At 42.5% G+C, this 15,843-nt stretch overlaps 1 protein-coding gene across 5 annotated transcripts in view; it reads left to right on the top strand.

Annotated features, from left to right (window-relative positions):
- Dys (Dystrophin) overlaps nt 1-15,843 on the top strand; it is a 257,169-nt gene that overhangs the window by 190,407 nt on the left and 50,919 nt on the right. For all 5 annotated transcript variants that reach the window (XM_080274262.1, XM_080274264.1, XM_080274265.1 and 2 more), the window contains exon 8: nt 9,505-9,660. In XM_080274262.1, the coding sequence (XP_080130388.1) occupies nt 9,505-9,660 (156 nt within the window). The remainder of the gene's footprint in view (nt 1-9,504; nt 9,661-15,843) is intronic.

The following is a 15,843-nucleotide window of genomic DNA, read 5'->3' as shown; positions in this document are numbered from 1 at the left end:
CATGAAGTAACTTTTTCACTTCCATGCTCACTTCCCTGCTTCTTATCACGGCTTTCAGGGAACCAGCAACCTTTCTTCCCTGCTGTACCCTCTCATGCACTTCACCCTCCAAACCTCCATTCTTACTCATCACACTACCCAAGTACTTAAACATACTCACATTTTCCAATTCCTCATCATCCAACCTCGCTGTACATTCACTGACTTCGCCTCTCTCAAAGACCATCACTTTACTCTTCCCTACATTCACCTTTAGATTCCATTTCTTACACACTCTTCTGTAGAAACTTTTCCACTAAAGATCTAAGAATGCATATCTGATCTACACAACCTCTTCCCTTCCTAAAGCCTCCTTGTTTCTAACATATCTGATCTACACAACCACTTCCCTTCCTAAAGCCTCCTTGTTCTGCTCCAACTAATTCCTCTGTTATTTCCCAAACTCTGTCAGTAAGTATCCTACCATATGCTTTTCCTGTTACACTAAGAAGACAAATGCCCCTATGATTACCACACTTCTTTTTCCCCTTTTCCTTTGTACAAGGGAATAATTATACCTGACTTCCAGTCCTCTGGGACTCTACTTTCCTCCCAGGCCAATCTGCACATCTTCCACATACCATTCTACTACTGTCTCTCCCCCATGCTTCAGCATTTCACCACACACTCCATCAAATCCTGTGGCGCTCCCCAATTTGACTTTCTTCAGTGCTTCCGCAACTTCTATCCTACTAATTTCTTCCTGTCTTCTCACCTCCCTCCTTCTCCCAGCCATTCCCCTGCCACTTATACATGCATTACTTCCATTCTTTATGTTCAACAATTCCTTAAAGTGTTCTCTCCATCTGCTCACTTTTTCTCCCTTCTCCACTAGTAAACTACCATTTTTATCTTTCACTCCCCTATTAACTTCATTGCCACCCTGTCTTACTCTCTTCACCTCTTTCCAGAACATTTTCTTGCAGTCCCTCCACTTTACACTCAGATTCCTTCCAAATTCCTCATCCACTCTCTTCTTACTTTCTCATACTAATCTTTTCACCTCTCTCTTCCTTTGTACATGTAACTCTCTCTTCCGCCTCTCAACTTCTTCCACACCCCTATTTCTCATCCATTCATTGCATGCTTTCTTCTTTTGTGCCATAGCCTGTCTCACCTCTTCATTCCACCATGCTGTTCCTTGCACCCCCTTCCGTCTTCTCTTCACCCCACACACCACATCACATGCTGCACATATTTCTTCTGTGAATATCTTGCGCACACCTTCCACGTCCCCCATCTGCTCCAATTCATATTTGCCCAATCGTTCCTCCAGTTCTCTCTTATATTCTGCCTTTTTCTCATCCTCTTGTAAACTTTCCACTCTCCTTACAACTATTCCTTCCTCCCGGCCTTCCCTTCTTCTATTTCTCCATCCTACTTCGATCTTGATTCTGGCCGCCTCCAAGTAGTGGTCAGAAAGTCCACTCCTCCAACCTCTATAAGCTCTTGCATCCATTATATATCTTCACACATCCTTTCATCCATACCCACATAATCAATCATTGCCTTCCTTTCAGTGAATTCACCACCCACCCTTCTCATCACTCGCCATGCACACCTGTGGATCATTTTGTGCCTGAAGAGGGTATTGGCTATCACCAACCCCCTCCCGGCACAAATGTCCACTAACGCACTGCCATTCTCATCTATCTCGGCAGGCACACCCCTCTCACCAACTATTCCATCCACCTTCACATTCCCCACTTTACCATTCATATCACCAATCAGAAACACTCTCTCATTCCTTCCAAACTTTTCCATGCACACTTCCACATTTGTCCAGAACTCTTCTCTCACTCTGCTTGCACGATCTTGCATTGGCGCATACACACACACAATTGCCTACATTTGTATTCCAACTTTCAATCTTACCCATACAATCCTTGAGCCAACTGATCCGCTCCCTCTTATGTTCTTCCATCTTTTACTCACAACAATACACACTCCTTCTTTTGCCCTCTTGTTCTCACCTACTCCTGCACATACTGTATACCCCATCCATACTACCATTCTCTCACACTATCTTCTCTTCATTTAGTTTCAGTTACTCCACATACATCTACTTTCGCATCCTCAAGCACCTGCACAATCTCTCTCTCACCTCATCATTCGCACCCCTTACATTCCATGTTGCGATCCGTACCATGCCTTTTGTCTGGTCCTTGGTCGTCAACTTTTGGTCAGTCCTTGTCCGAGGCTTCTTGTTCGTCTTTTTATTTAGCTGTTTTCCAGGGAGGGGCACTAACCCTCCGCCAACCCTTTCAGTCGCCTCATATGACAAGCAGGGATACTGGGGGAGTATTCTTGAAAATCTCCCTACCCCCAGGGGTAGCATAGCTGCAAAGTTTGTAACTGCAAAAATTATCGCGAGCATCATGACTTCTCTGATTATCGCAAAAATATCACTGAATCACTTGTATTTTTTTTAACAGTAATTCACAGTACAGTATAACTTAAAATAACACTTTCAGCCACTCTCATATGATTTCAGTGGAATTTGGATGCGTACAGTAAACCCCCTCTAATTCGAACCCGAATAATTTGGAAATCGGTTAATTCGGATCTTTTTTGACCACCAGACAAATAATTTTAATTTGGATATAATTGGAATTAAGCAAGACAAATCCAAAAAGGGTTCCAGTGATAAATGGACGTGAACAGTGTTTGTATTGATAAATGTAGTAATAAATGTAATTTTTAAGACCTGTACCGTACCTTCGGTACAGTTAAGTGTACTGTACTCTACTACTGTGTTGCAAAACTTCATTATCAAGGTTTAACGCTATTTTATTTATTGTATTTTGTACTCTCTGAGTTCAATGTTTTCGTGAAAAAGCCATGTTTTAGTAAGCGTGGGTGTGATTTGGGGACAGGGGCAAGCTTGAGCTCCAATAATTTGGATTTTTGGATAATTTGACATAGGGTTCCCCCCAATTAATCCGAATTATAGAGGGTTTACTGTATTGCTTTGTAGTATTTACAAGAGGGGTGGGAGGGCAGCAAACCGGTTTAGATCAGCTTATCGATGGTATGTGTACACATGAGCATGTATGTATGTGTACTGTTATGTAGTACTAGGGTAACTGTCGGTGTTTAAAAGTTTAACCCCCTAAAGTTGGGGTCACTCATCCACCAAATGAATTTTTCCCCATAAATTATATGTATCAGTTAGTGTGATATCAAACAGCGCTCGCTTGCACATCCACCATATAGGCACGTTAATTGAAACCAAGGTGTCTTTACAAACAGTACAGTAAGAAGCGCAAGAATGCTATGAAATCAGTTACAATTTTCGCTTTACCTGTTCTTGGCAATGGGAGGAGGGTCATCAGGTTCATCAGGTGTTTCATCCGTTACCGGCTGATTTCCGATTAGCCAATGACGGAGGCTCTTACACGCAAAACTTTGGTATGACCAACCAGTCACGGAACTTTCCCCTTGTATCAGCGGGTAACACAACAAAGCCCTTTGCTGCCAAGATTGCACAGGAGAACATGGAAGAAAAGAAATACTCCCAGCCTGCCCTAACTATTCCCCTGATGAATTAATGGCATTAATAAATGAAGTGGCTGAAAGGAAGATTGTTATATTTGATTCACTGGATAATGCCATCACTAAAACAGCTATGAACTGTTCCTGGGATAATGTTACATTTGCAGTGAACAGTGTCAGCAGAGTTCGAGATAAAATGCTTTAGTGAATCCCGCCCCGGGACTGTATCCACCTGCGGATATTTAAAACTGTTTGTCATATTCTATCTATCTATCTATCTATTGCCAGACGCCTCAATCCCGTTTGGGGTGGCCACAAACAAATCGCCTCCAAGTCGCCCTGTCCCCCGCCATTTCACTGCCCTGCTCCCAACTCACACCCCCCTCTCTCATATACCTCTCCACCCCATCCCTCCATCTCATCCTTGGTCTCCCCCTCCCTCTTCCACCCTCCACCTTACTCGTATACACTCTCTTCGTCAGTCTTTCACCCTCCATCCTCTCCACATGGCCAAACCACCTCAGTGTGTTCCTCACAACGCTTCCTATCACATCCACATCCACACCACAACGCTCCTTTATATCCTCATTCGTCAGCCTGTCTCTCCATGTGACTCCACAGGCTCCTCTTAAATAACTCATTTCCACTGCTCTCACTCTTGACTTGTGTCCTTCCAACAATGTCCAAGCTTCACTTCCGTATGTTAGAGTTGGTATCACAATACTGTCGTGTAGTAACTTTTTTACTTCCATGCTCACTTCCCTGTTTCTTATCACTGCTTTCAAGGAACCAGCAACCTTTCTTCCCTGCTGTACCCTTTCAAGCACTTCACCCTCCAAACCTCCATCCTTACTCATCACACTACCCAAATACTTAAACGTACTCACATTTTCCAATTCCTCACCATCCAACCTCGCTGTACATTCACTGACTTCACCTCTCTCAAAGACCATCACTTTACTCTTCCCTACATTCACCTTTAGGTTCCGTTTCTTACACACACTCCCAAACTCATCCACCAAGCCTTGCAGCTCCCCTTCGTCTTCACTCAACAACACAGTATCATCTGCAAACAACAGTACAGGGAGTTTCCAAACACTATCCTCTCTCACCAGGGCCACTCCAACATCCACTACCTTACCTTGTACCTCTTTTATTACCCCATCCATGTACAGATTGAACAACCATGGAGACATGACACATCCCTGTTTCAAACCAACTTTCAAAGAGAAAAATTCACTTAGTTCACCATCCACACGCACTGCAGCCTTCGCACCATCGTACATACTCTTCACAGCATTCAACAACTTCCCATCTACTCCATATATTCTTAACACTTTCCACAATCCTTGTCTATCCACCCTGTCATATGCTTTCTCCAAATCCATGAAAGCCGCATACAACTTCTTTCCCTCCTCTAGAAACTTTTCCACTAAAGATCTAAGAATGAATATCTGATCTACACAACCTCTTCCTTTCCTAAAGCCTCCCTGTTCTTCTCCAACTAATTTCTCTGTTCTTTCTCTAACTCTGTCTATAAGTATCCTACCATACACTTTTCCTATTATACTAAGAAGACAAATGCCCCTATGATTACCACACACTTCTTTTTCCCCTTTTCCTTTGTACAAGGGAATAATTATACCTGACTTCCAATCCTCCGGGACTCTACCTTCCTCCCAGGCCAATCTGCACATCTTCCACATCCATTCTACTACTATCTCTCCCCCATGCTTCAGCATTTCACCACACACTCCATCAATTCCTGGGGCTTTCCCTGATTTAACTTTCTTCATTGCTTCCACAACTTCTATCCTACTGATTTCTTCCTGTCTTCTCACCTCCCTAGTTCTCCCAGCTATTCCCCAGCCACTTATACTCGCATTACTTCCATCCTCTACGTTCAACAATTCCTTAAAGTGTTCTCTCCATCTGCTCACTTTTTCTCCCTTCTCCACTAGTAATCTACCATTTTTATCTTTCACTCCCCTGCTAACTTCACTTCCACCCTGTCTTACTCTTTTCACTTCTCTCCAGAACATTTTCTTACAGTCCCTCCACTTTACACTAAAATTCCTTCCAAATTCCTCATCCACTCTCTTCTTACTCTCTCTTACTAATCTTTTCACCTCTCTCTTCCTTTCCACATATAACTCTCTCTTCCGCCTCTCAACTTCTTCCACGCCCCTATTTCTCATCCATTCATTGTATGCTTTCTTCTTTTGTGCCACTGCCTGTTTCACTTCTTCAGTCCACCACGCTGTTCCTTGCACCCCCCTCCGTCTTCTCTTCCTTCCACACACCACATCACATGCTGCACATATTTCTTCTGTAAATATCTTACACACACCTTCCACGTCTCCCATCTGCTCCAATTCATATTTGCCCAATCGTTCCTCCACTTCTCTCTTATACTCTGCCTTTTTCTCATCCTCTTCTAACCTTTCCACTCTCCTTGCAACTACTCCTTCCTCTCGTCTTTCCCTTCTTCTATTCCTCCATCTTACTTGCATCCTAATTCTGGCCACGACCAAGTAGTGGTCAGAAAGTCCACTCCCCCAACCTCTATACACTCTTGCATCCTTTACACATCTTTGCATCCTTTCATCCACACACACATAGTCAATCATTGCCTTCCTTTCATTCAGTTCACGACCCACCCTTCTCATCACTCGCCATGTATACCTGTGGATCATTTTATGCCTGAAGAGGGTATTGGCTATTACCAACCCCCTCCCAGCACAAATGTCCACTAACGCACTCCCATTCTCATCTACCTCAGCAGGCACACCCCACTCACCAACTATTCCATCCACCTTCACATTACCAACTTTACCATTCATATCACCAATCAAAAACACTCTCTCATTCCTTCCAAACTTTTCCATGCACACTTCCACATTTGTCCAGAACTCTTCTCTCACTCTTCTAGCACGATCTTGCGTTGGCGCATACACACACACAATCGCCCACATTTGTATTCCAACTTTCAACTTTACCCACACAATCCTTGACCCAACTGATCCATACTGTCTTATGCTCTTCTTCCATCTTTTACTCACAACTATACACACTCCTTCCTTTGCCCTCTCATTCTCATCTACTCCTGCACATATACCCCATCCATACTCCCATTCTCTCACACTTTCTCCTCTCCATTTTGTTTCAGTTATTCCACATACATCCACTTTCGCATCCTCAAGCACCTGGACAATCTCTCTCTCTTTCACCTCATCATTTGCTCCCCTTACATTCCAAGTTCCAATTGCAATGTCCTTTGTCCGGTCCTTGGTCGTCAACGTTTGGTCAGTCCTTGTCCGAGGCTTCTTGTTTGTTTTTTTAGTTAGTTGTTTTCCGGGGAGGGGCACTAACCCTCCGCCAACCCTTTTAGTCGCCTTTTACGACAAGCAGGGATACTGGGGGAGTATTCTTGAAAAACCCCCCTACCCCCAGGGGGTTTGTCATATTCACCCGCAGATATTTAAATCCGGGGTGAGTTGGGGGGAGGGGAGTCAAATGGTGGGTGACAGAGTGACTTGGAGGCGTTTTGTCTGCGGCCACCCTTTGCGGGATTAGGGCGTCGGGCTATAGATAGATAGATAGATGTTAAAAATGCGGATATTAAAGGATGACTGTGTTGTATATAGTGACTAACTGAATTTCACGCACTGGAAAATTAAATATTCTGTAATATGTGTACTTAGTGCAGTACTTATATACTGTATGTGGGTAAGTAAATATTAAAAGTTGTAGGTTTTGCAATACTTGTTAAATATTAAATATATTCAGTGAAGCTCTGTGCATGTAACAAGAGTTCCCTACTTCAAGAATCCTCCCCCCCCCCTGACACACACACACACAAGGAAATTTTTAGAAATGATAGGTGAGGGTGAGCAGTAAAAGAAAGACAAGTTAGTTGAGTTGCAGTATTCAAGCCAGGCCATCTACATACAGTAACATGGCCTTGAATAAAACTCAAATGAAATAGTATATGGTTGCAATATGTGACTCCGGACCAAATGTTTTCATGCTGGGGTCGATGTATGACCTATTAATACACCGTGTTATTAGCACTGAAATAAGAGGTAGCCCTGAAGAGTCTTGACTGACGCCCCCACCTCGCCTAAGCTCAGAAGTTTCCCACCCCTGCTGTAGACTAAAGATAAACTGTGATACTGTACTTGCACAAACTGGATGCTTTTGAAACATAATATTAAGCTTTTATATATTTATTTATTTACTTATTTGTTTGTCAAGTGTTTCAGGTTCGTTATGCCTGATTCATATACTTTATATCCTCATAGCTGCACCGTTACAAATAATACAGTATAAACCTATTTAACTGCACAGTGCCACACAATGTGAAAGTATTATACAAGTACACAGCACACTGCTGCATATTTGGGGTAATAGTTCCCCCTATACATCTGAACCAAAGTAACCGTCCTGTTGTTTTACCAGCCACCATGATGGTTAATCAGTAAATCTGCACTGCCACATAATTATAAGGTGTTAAAAATCAATCGAATGTGCCACAGGTGGAGTGTAGCCATTCCTACTGTATACGTGAATTAGATTGGCATTCATATATTTTTGCCACTATCCGTGTTGAATAGTTTCAGTTTGCACAGCCTTTCAGCAGGACAGCCTTCAATCATGCCTGAAGTGTCATGGGAATATAATATCATACATCCTGCCCTGCTCCCTCTCAGGATGTTGCCTTATTCACCCTTCTCCAGGGGTCCTGTGATTTTGCTCCTCCTCTTTTTGAAATTGTATGTCCTATCTGTCTTCCTCCAGGGGTCATTTTCCTTATTCATCCTCCTCCCAGAGTCTTGTGCCTTATCTGGCCTCCTCTCAGAATATTTTTGCCTAATTCACCCTCCTTCTGGGGTCTGGTGCTTCATCCACCCTCTTTATGTGGTCTGGTGCCTCATCCACCCTCTTTGTGTGGTCTTGTTCCTATTCACCCTCTCTAGGGGTCTTGTGTCTTATCCTCTTTCTTCCTTGAATCTTGTGCCATATCCACCCTTCACCCTGGGTGTTGTGCCATATCCACCCTCCTCCCAGCTTCTTGTGCCTTATTCACCCTCCTCCTAGGGTGTTGTGCCTTATACTCGTATACCATCGTCCCAGGGTCTTGCGTCTTGTGCTTTATTCTCCCTGGGTCTTGATTCTTACCCTTCCTCCTCCCATGGTTGTGTCTTATCCACCCTTTTTGCATGATCTTGTGATTTATCCACTCTCTTCTTTTGGTTTTGGGACACAACCACCCACATCTTGTAGTACAGTACTCTCACTACATTTAGATAACAGTGAAATTGAAGTATGTGCGCAACATATTTTTAAGGAAAAAAAAAAGGAGCATCATTACAGAACCATTTTATATTGGAGCAAAGTGATAATAAAACCAATAAGCCACACATTTTATGTGTAAATTTAATTAACTTCTTCATGTCTGTGTCAGACTTGTAATGAACAGAAAAAAAAAAAAAAAGAACTACTTCACGTCTTTGTCAGACTTGTAATGAACAGAAAAAAAAAAAAAATAACAGGCATTTTTCATTTGTCTTTTTCATATCATTTTAATGTACTTGTATTTGATATTTTTATTAATGTATTAGGTTATTTTATGTAAATGGGCCAGTGGGAAACATGGGACATATGTGGTTAAAGGGTTAAAATACCTTGATTATATTGATTATATAGTACAGTATATTACAAGTTCCCTATACCCCATGGCTCCCAGTCCCATGATATTTATGTTGAAGTGAGTTAACAGCATCTTCTGCTTGTCAAGGGCAGCTTCAGCCTGCAGTTTACTGAGATCACATTCAGTTGAGTCCGGAGATCTTGCTGTTGATGCCACCCCTCATAGAATATGTCATTAGGTAACAGCTTTGACAAAGTAAATTAGAGAAAGGTGGTATGAAAGTTATAAGAATCTAACTGTTTATGCATGCCTTACAGATGGAAGATCCTAGAGTCTTGTGTCAACGAGCGGTGGCGTGCAGTGGCAGGGCGATCGCGAGAGGTGACGCCCCTCACACCTGCCCAGCTGGCATCGTCAGTGGCGCCACCATGGGAGCGCGCCACCACGCCCAGCAAAGTGCCTTATTACATCAAGTGAGTCCACGTCCACTTAGGTCTAATATATAGTACTGTACTGTACTTGGCACTGAAATGATGAAGTTGCTAAATCCATGTTTCATGACAACCAAGGTTGAATTCTGAAGATTATATTTTTGTTGCACCTTCATTCTCATTATCACCGAATTCTAATCTGCATCATATGTTAATTGGTTTAATAAAATTAGATGATTATTTTGGTAATTGAAATAGATCTGAAGCATACTAACTTTAAGCATAGGTTTCATAACCCTGTACAGTATTCCTCACTTCAGTCCCAAGTATCTTATATGAAAGTATCTTATATGTAAGGAGTAGACTGTAGCACCAGTCGAGCAGGGCAGTACTCCCGAGGTGGATGGAAAGCTGATTACAGGGAGTGCTGGAGCTCCCATTTCATCAGCCCTCAGGACCATACCCTTTGCTGAACCTTTTCAGTGTCCCAGTTACACAGAGAGTAGGCCAGCATGCTCTCCAACACAAATTTCTCTAACTATCTACACCAAACTACATGCACAGTACACACTACACTTCCGTTTCAAAAAAAAAAAAAAAAAAAAAAAAAAAAAAAATCATGGCGTCTCATCACCCAGCCTCGGAGTCCCCAGTGGGGGGGACCATAAATGCCCCCACCTTCCGCCCCTCTCCCGGTGACGACTCGAGGTACCTGGAACCACTGTCTGACTCTCTTCTTCTTCATTTCTGCAACATTCGCGGCCTTTCCTCTAACTTTCGCTCTGTTGAGCACCACCTCTCCTCCTCTAAACCAGATAATCCTGATCATAACACCTATCTCTTGGACCTAGATCTGACATTAATAATCCAGATCAATACAGGATAGAAGTACTGTCACCACTTAGATCCTCCAACCACAATCTCATCAAAACCTTACTACAGTAGTTAGCTGCCCCTTACCTCCCCATTCTGAACCAGTCAGGGTGACCAGATGGCACTTCAATAGGGCAGATTGGGATGGATTTAGAAATCATCTTGCTGTCATTGCATGTCAGTTCTACCCAGTCCCACATTAATGACTTAATACAAACTGGTATGGAATTGTTCATACCCAGTCAGAAGTTCATTAATAGATCAGACTCCCCAAAATGGTTTGACAGCAATTGTGCCAGAGCAATGACTCAAAAGTCATCAGCTTAACTTTTACATAAAATCAAATTAGTGGTAGGTGATGGCAACCATCATCCACTCACTTGTTGTAGTGCTGCCTACTTCTTCCTTCAGCATTATCATTCTTTTTCTGTGTCTGTTGTCCTCTCTTTCTATTTCTCCCATCTTTTGTGCCACTTTTTATTACTCTTCTTTCTTTTTCAGGTGGCTTTACATTAAGTGACAAGCCAAATGGTTTCCTGCAAGCCAAGAAACCATTTACAATGCTGGGTGGTAACCATATAACCAAACAATACATGCTCCCTACATGCCAACAAGTGGATTGGTGGAGGGTTAGTGCCGCTCCCCATAAAACAAATAACTCAAAGTCGAATGGCCACCCCTTACGGGATTATGGCATCTGGCAATAGATAGATAAAATCAGATCATCTGAATCACTCAGTCAATTTAAAATTGCTAGAAACCATGCAAAAACAGTAATTTTTTAATCAAGCTTTCTTCACAACCAGGCATCCAAACTATTAAATAATTCTAATGACAATAAAATATTCTGGTTGACCCTCAGTTCTTTCAGTAACAACTTTAACAAGTCATCACCCATTCCCCCGCTAAAATATTCTGATGGTAACGTTATAAATGACCCATTCCCCTACTAAAATCTTCTGATGGTAATGCAATAAATGACCCACATAGTAAAGGGAACATCCTAGTCAGTACACTTGCCAGAAATTCTACCTTGGAGGAAGTCAAGTGGTAGGTGGGGCCACTCACCGTCCACTCACTCTATGTAGTGCTGCTTTGGATGTCTGCCCTTTCCTCTCTTCCATCCTTCCTCTTCTGTCTGTCTTTCCTTCACTCTTTCCTCTTTTTTCTGGCCATGGGTGACTTTAGAGTCCCTCCTCTGTCTTTCTTTCCTTCATTCTTTCCTCGTCTTTCAGCTTGTGGGTAACTCTACACTGAGTAACAAGCCAAATAGTTTCCTGTACACCAGGAAACCATTTACTATGCTGGGTGGTAACCATATACCCAAATTATGGCACCTGGTGGTTTGGGGAGCAATTAAGGTGCTTCAGTCAGATTAAGCCTGTGTAGGTTTATATCCAAGGGGTGGTTGGAGTTTATTGCTCACATAATGCCACTCAGGGACGAGTGTGGCTGGCCACTCTCATCTTAAACGTCGGGACCAACTGCCCAGCCTTGGGTTCCTAAGCTCCATGCGGGGCGACATAGGATTGGATGATGGATGGATGGAGGAAGTCAGCAAGAACGTCCTAGAACTTGACTCTCCAGAAATAGCTCCACTTAAGACACAGAGTAGATATGTAAAATCTGTTCCAGACAATTTAACAACCAACAAAGCTCCAGGTCCAGATGGAATTCCTCTACTTGTTTTGCAGAAGTGTTCCCCAGAACTTGCTGCTGTTCTGGCTGAACTATTAAGATTATGCATACGTACTTCTTCATTCCCTAATTTTTGGGAAAAGCCAATATTCACCCAATTCCAAAGAGAGGAAGTTCCTCTAACCCCTGTGATTATGGACCAGTAACTATCACATCTTCTCGTGGTAGAGTATTTGAGATTGTAATCAATAAGCACATTGTTAAACATCCTGAATTCAACAACTTAATTTTTGCTAGACAGTGTGGTTTTCACCACGAAAGATCCACTGTTGATATATTCAGTCTCCTGACTCATACCATCCATCAGTCAATTGACCAACATGGAGATGCCCATGCAGTAGCCCTTGGTATTTCTAAAGCATTTGACAATGTGGCACCATTCCCCGCTGTTCAAACTCCCTTTTTTTTTTTTTTTTTTTTTTTTTTTTTTTTTTTTAATGCGAGGAAGAAGGAACCAAAGGCCATGAGCCCGCAGTAACAGTTCCCTCCAAGAGAAAAACAAAATACAATAGAGAGCCAAATTCAAGATCCGATCATTTTGAGATGCCTGGACACACTGCGTTTGAAAGACTGGAGATCATAGGCAGCAGGAAATACAGAAAGAGGGAGACAGTTCCAGAGCTGACCTGTTGCATAAATGAAAGACTGGGAGTAACGGTTAACTCTTGCATTAGAGAGTTGGACAGAAAAAGGATGAGAGTTTGCTGCCAGACGGGTGCTACGCGCCCGTCGTAGAGGTGGAGGAATGCAAGCAGACAGTTCAGAGGAGCAGTGACCATTAAAGTAGCGATAGAAAAGAGATAAAGATGCAACAGTGCGGCGAAGAGACAGAGGTTGAAGGGAGTCAGTAAGAGGAGGAGAGTTAATGAGACGAAAAGCCTTTGACTCCACCCTATTGAGAAGAGCTGTATGTGGAGAGCCTCCCCACACATGAGAGTTGTACTCCACACAGGGGCGGATAAAACCCCTGTATAGAGTCAACAATTGCGCAGGGGTAAAGAAAGAGCGGAGTCGGCTTAGCACACCCAATCTCTTGGAAGCAGATTTTACAAGAGATGTAATATGATCTTTCCAAGATAAGTCCCGAGTAAATGAAACCCCAAGCATGTTCAGGGATTATGCAGGATTAAGCTGAATACTATTAAACATTAGTGGGTACACCTGTGGAAGATTTTGTCGGGTTGAAAGGTGTAAGAACTGAGTCTTAGATGCATTAAAGACAACCATATTATTTTTACCCCAGTCAGAGATACGAGCCAAGTCAGACATTAGGTGTGCCACAGCCTCATCCCTTGCTTGTTGAAGTAACTGTTGAGATGGGCGTTGCTATGACCTATCATCTTTTGTTCCTCAGATTTCCTTTTATCTTAATGACAGAAAAATATGCAATTTCCACTCAGTTAATGCCAGCATGGCACAAGGATCAGTTTTGGTGCCAGTCCTATTATTAATTTATATTAGTGATCTCATCTGTCATCCATAATCCCATTCACTCATATGCAGCTAACTCACCACTTTACATTTCATTCACACTTAGACACCCATTTACAAAGTTTAATATCTCTGACTCGAAACTCAGTACAACAATCTCCATAAATCAAGACTTATCTAAGATCATGGAATGGGGACAAAATAACATTGTATCATCTCAACAGTTACTTCAACAAACAAAGGATGAGGCTATGGCACACCTAATGTCTGACTTGGCTCATATCTCTGAGTGGGGTAAAAATAATCTTGTTGTTTTTAATGCATCAAAGACTCAGTTCTTACACCTATCAACCTGACAAAATCTTCTACAGGTGTACCCACTAATGTTTAATAATATTCAGCTTAATCCTGCATCATCCTTGAACATGCTTGGGGTTTCGTTTACTCGGGACTTATCAAGGAAAGATCATATTACATCTCTTGTAAAATCTGCTTCCAAGAGATTAGGTGTGCTAAGCCGACTCCGTTCCTTCTTTTCCCCTGCACAGTTGTTGACTCTATACACGGGTTTTTATCCTCCCCTGTGTGGAGTACAACTTGCATGTGTGGGGAGGTTCCCCACATACAGCTCCTCCTCTTACTGGCTCCATTCAACCTCTGTCTCTTCACCTCACTGTTGCATCTGTATCTCTCTTCTATCGCTACGTCAGTGGTCACTGCTCCTCTGAACTGTCTGCTTGCATTCCTCCACCTCTACGATGGTCGCGTAGCACCCGTCTAGCAGCAAACTCTCATCCCTTTTCTGTCCAAGTCTCTAATGCATGAGTTAACCGTTACTCCCAGTCGTTTATTTATGCAACAGGTTAACTCTCTCCTCCATCCTTGTTTCCTTCCATCTTCTTCTGTCCTTTTTTCCTTCATTCTTTTCTCTTCCTTGTGCCTATGGGTGACTTTACACTCCCTCTTCTGTCTTTCATTCCTTCATTCTTTCCTCTCCCTTCTGCCTGTGGGTGACTCTACATTGAGTGACAAGCCAAATGGTTTCCTGTACACCAGGAAACCATTTACTACGCTGGGTGGTAACCATATAACCAAATTTTGGCGCCTGGTGGTTTAGTGGCTAATTATTGTGCTCCAGTTGGGTTGAACCGGTGAAGGTTTATATCCAAGGGGTGATTGGGGTTTATTGCTCATATAATGCCACTCAGGGATGAGTGAGGCTGGTGACTCTCATCTTAAATGTCAGGACCAACTGCCTAGCCCCGGGCTTCTATGCTCCTCATTGGGCAACGTAGGATTGGATGATGGATGGTTAACTCTGGAACTGTCTCCCTCTGTATTTCCTGCTTCCTACGATCTCCAGTCTTTCAAACGCGGTGTGTCCAGGCATCTCGAAATGATCGGATCTTGAATTTGGCTCTCTCTTGTACTGTATTTTGTTTTTCTCTTGGAAGGAACAGTTATTGCGGGCTCATGGCCTTTGGTTCCTTCTTCCTAGGATTAATAAAAAAAAAAATTAGGAAAACCAAAGATGGCCTATACAATTTAGCCATAGACAGATATCGCCTGATTCCTGTATCACCTTCAGAGCTACTAGTTTTCCTATCTCTAACAGTATTGAAATTCTCGGTGTTTAACAGTGCCCTCAGCTGGATCTCTCATGTCAGATCGCTTGCTAAAACTGTTTCAAATAAACTTGGATTATTGTACAGAGTCAGTAACTTCTTCATTGATGAGCAGTCAGCTATAATTTACAAGAGTTATGTAACTCTTAGCTGGAATATTGCTTACCCTTGTGCAGTGAATGTGGAGAGATTGCACTAAAACAACTGGATCAAATTCAGAACAAAGCTGTTGGAAAATTAATGACCCTGCTAATACAAATAGATTGCCTCTCCTACAGATAGGAAGGAATGTTGCCTCCCTTTGCCGGTCAGCAGTAAAAAATCATCATGAAAGTTTTGTGGTGCTCTTGATACAGTTTGGGTGCTGATTCCAAAAATCCCATATTCCTATCATGTAGAGGTTTTTATGATGAGTGATGAACCTTCGTGTTGAAACTACATATAGCAATATTCTCATATTCGTGTTCTTAACACTGCTTATGCTTTTTTGCAGCTGTTTTTCTTTATTGAATCAGTTGAAATGTCAAGGCAATGCAAAAGTAGCCATGATTGTTTCTGCTCTGTCTGTGGTTCGTTCATCCCCAAGGGACAGCGACAC

This window comes from Coenobita brevimanus, chromosome 57, assembly GCF_032717465.1.
Source record: "Coenobita brevimanus isolate Jiangsu-jjx chromosome 57, ASM3271746v2, whole genome shotgun sequence".
NCBI lineage: Eukaryota > Metazoa > Arthropoda > Malacostraca > Decapoda > Coenobitidae > Coenobita > Coenobita brevimanus.
Note: the sequence above shows the minus strand (reverse complement) of the source record. Positions and strands in the feature narration are given on the sequence as shown.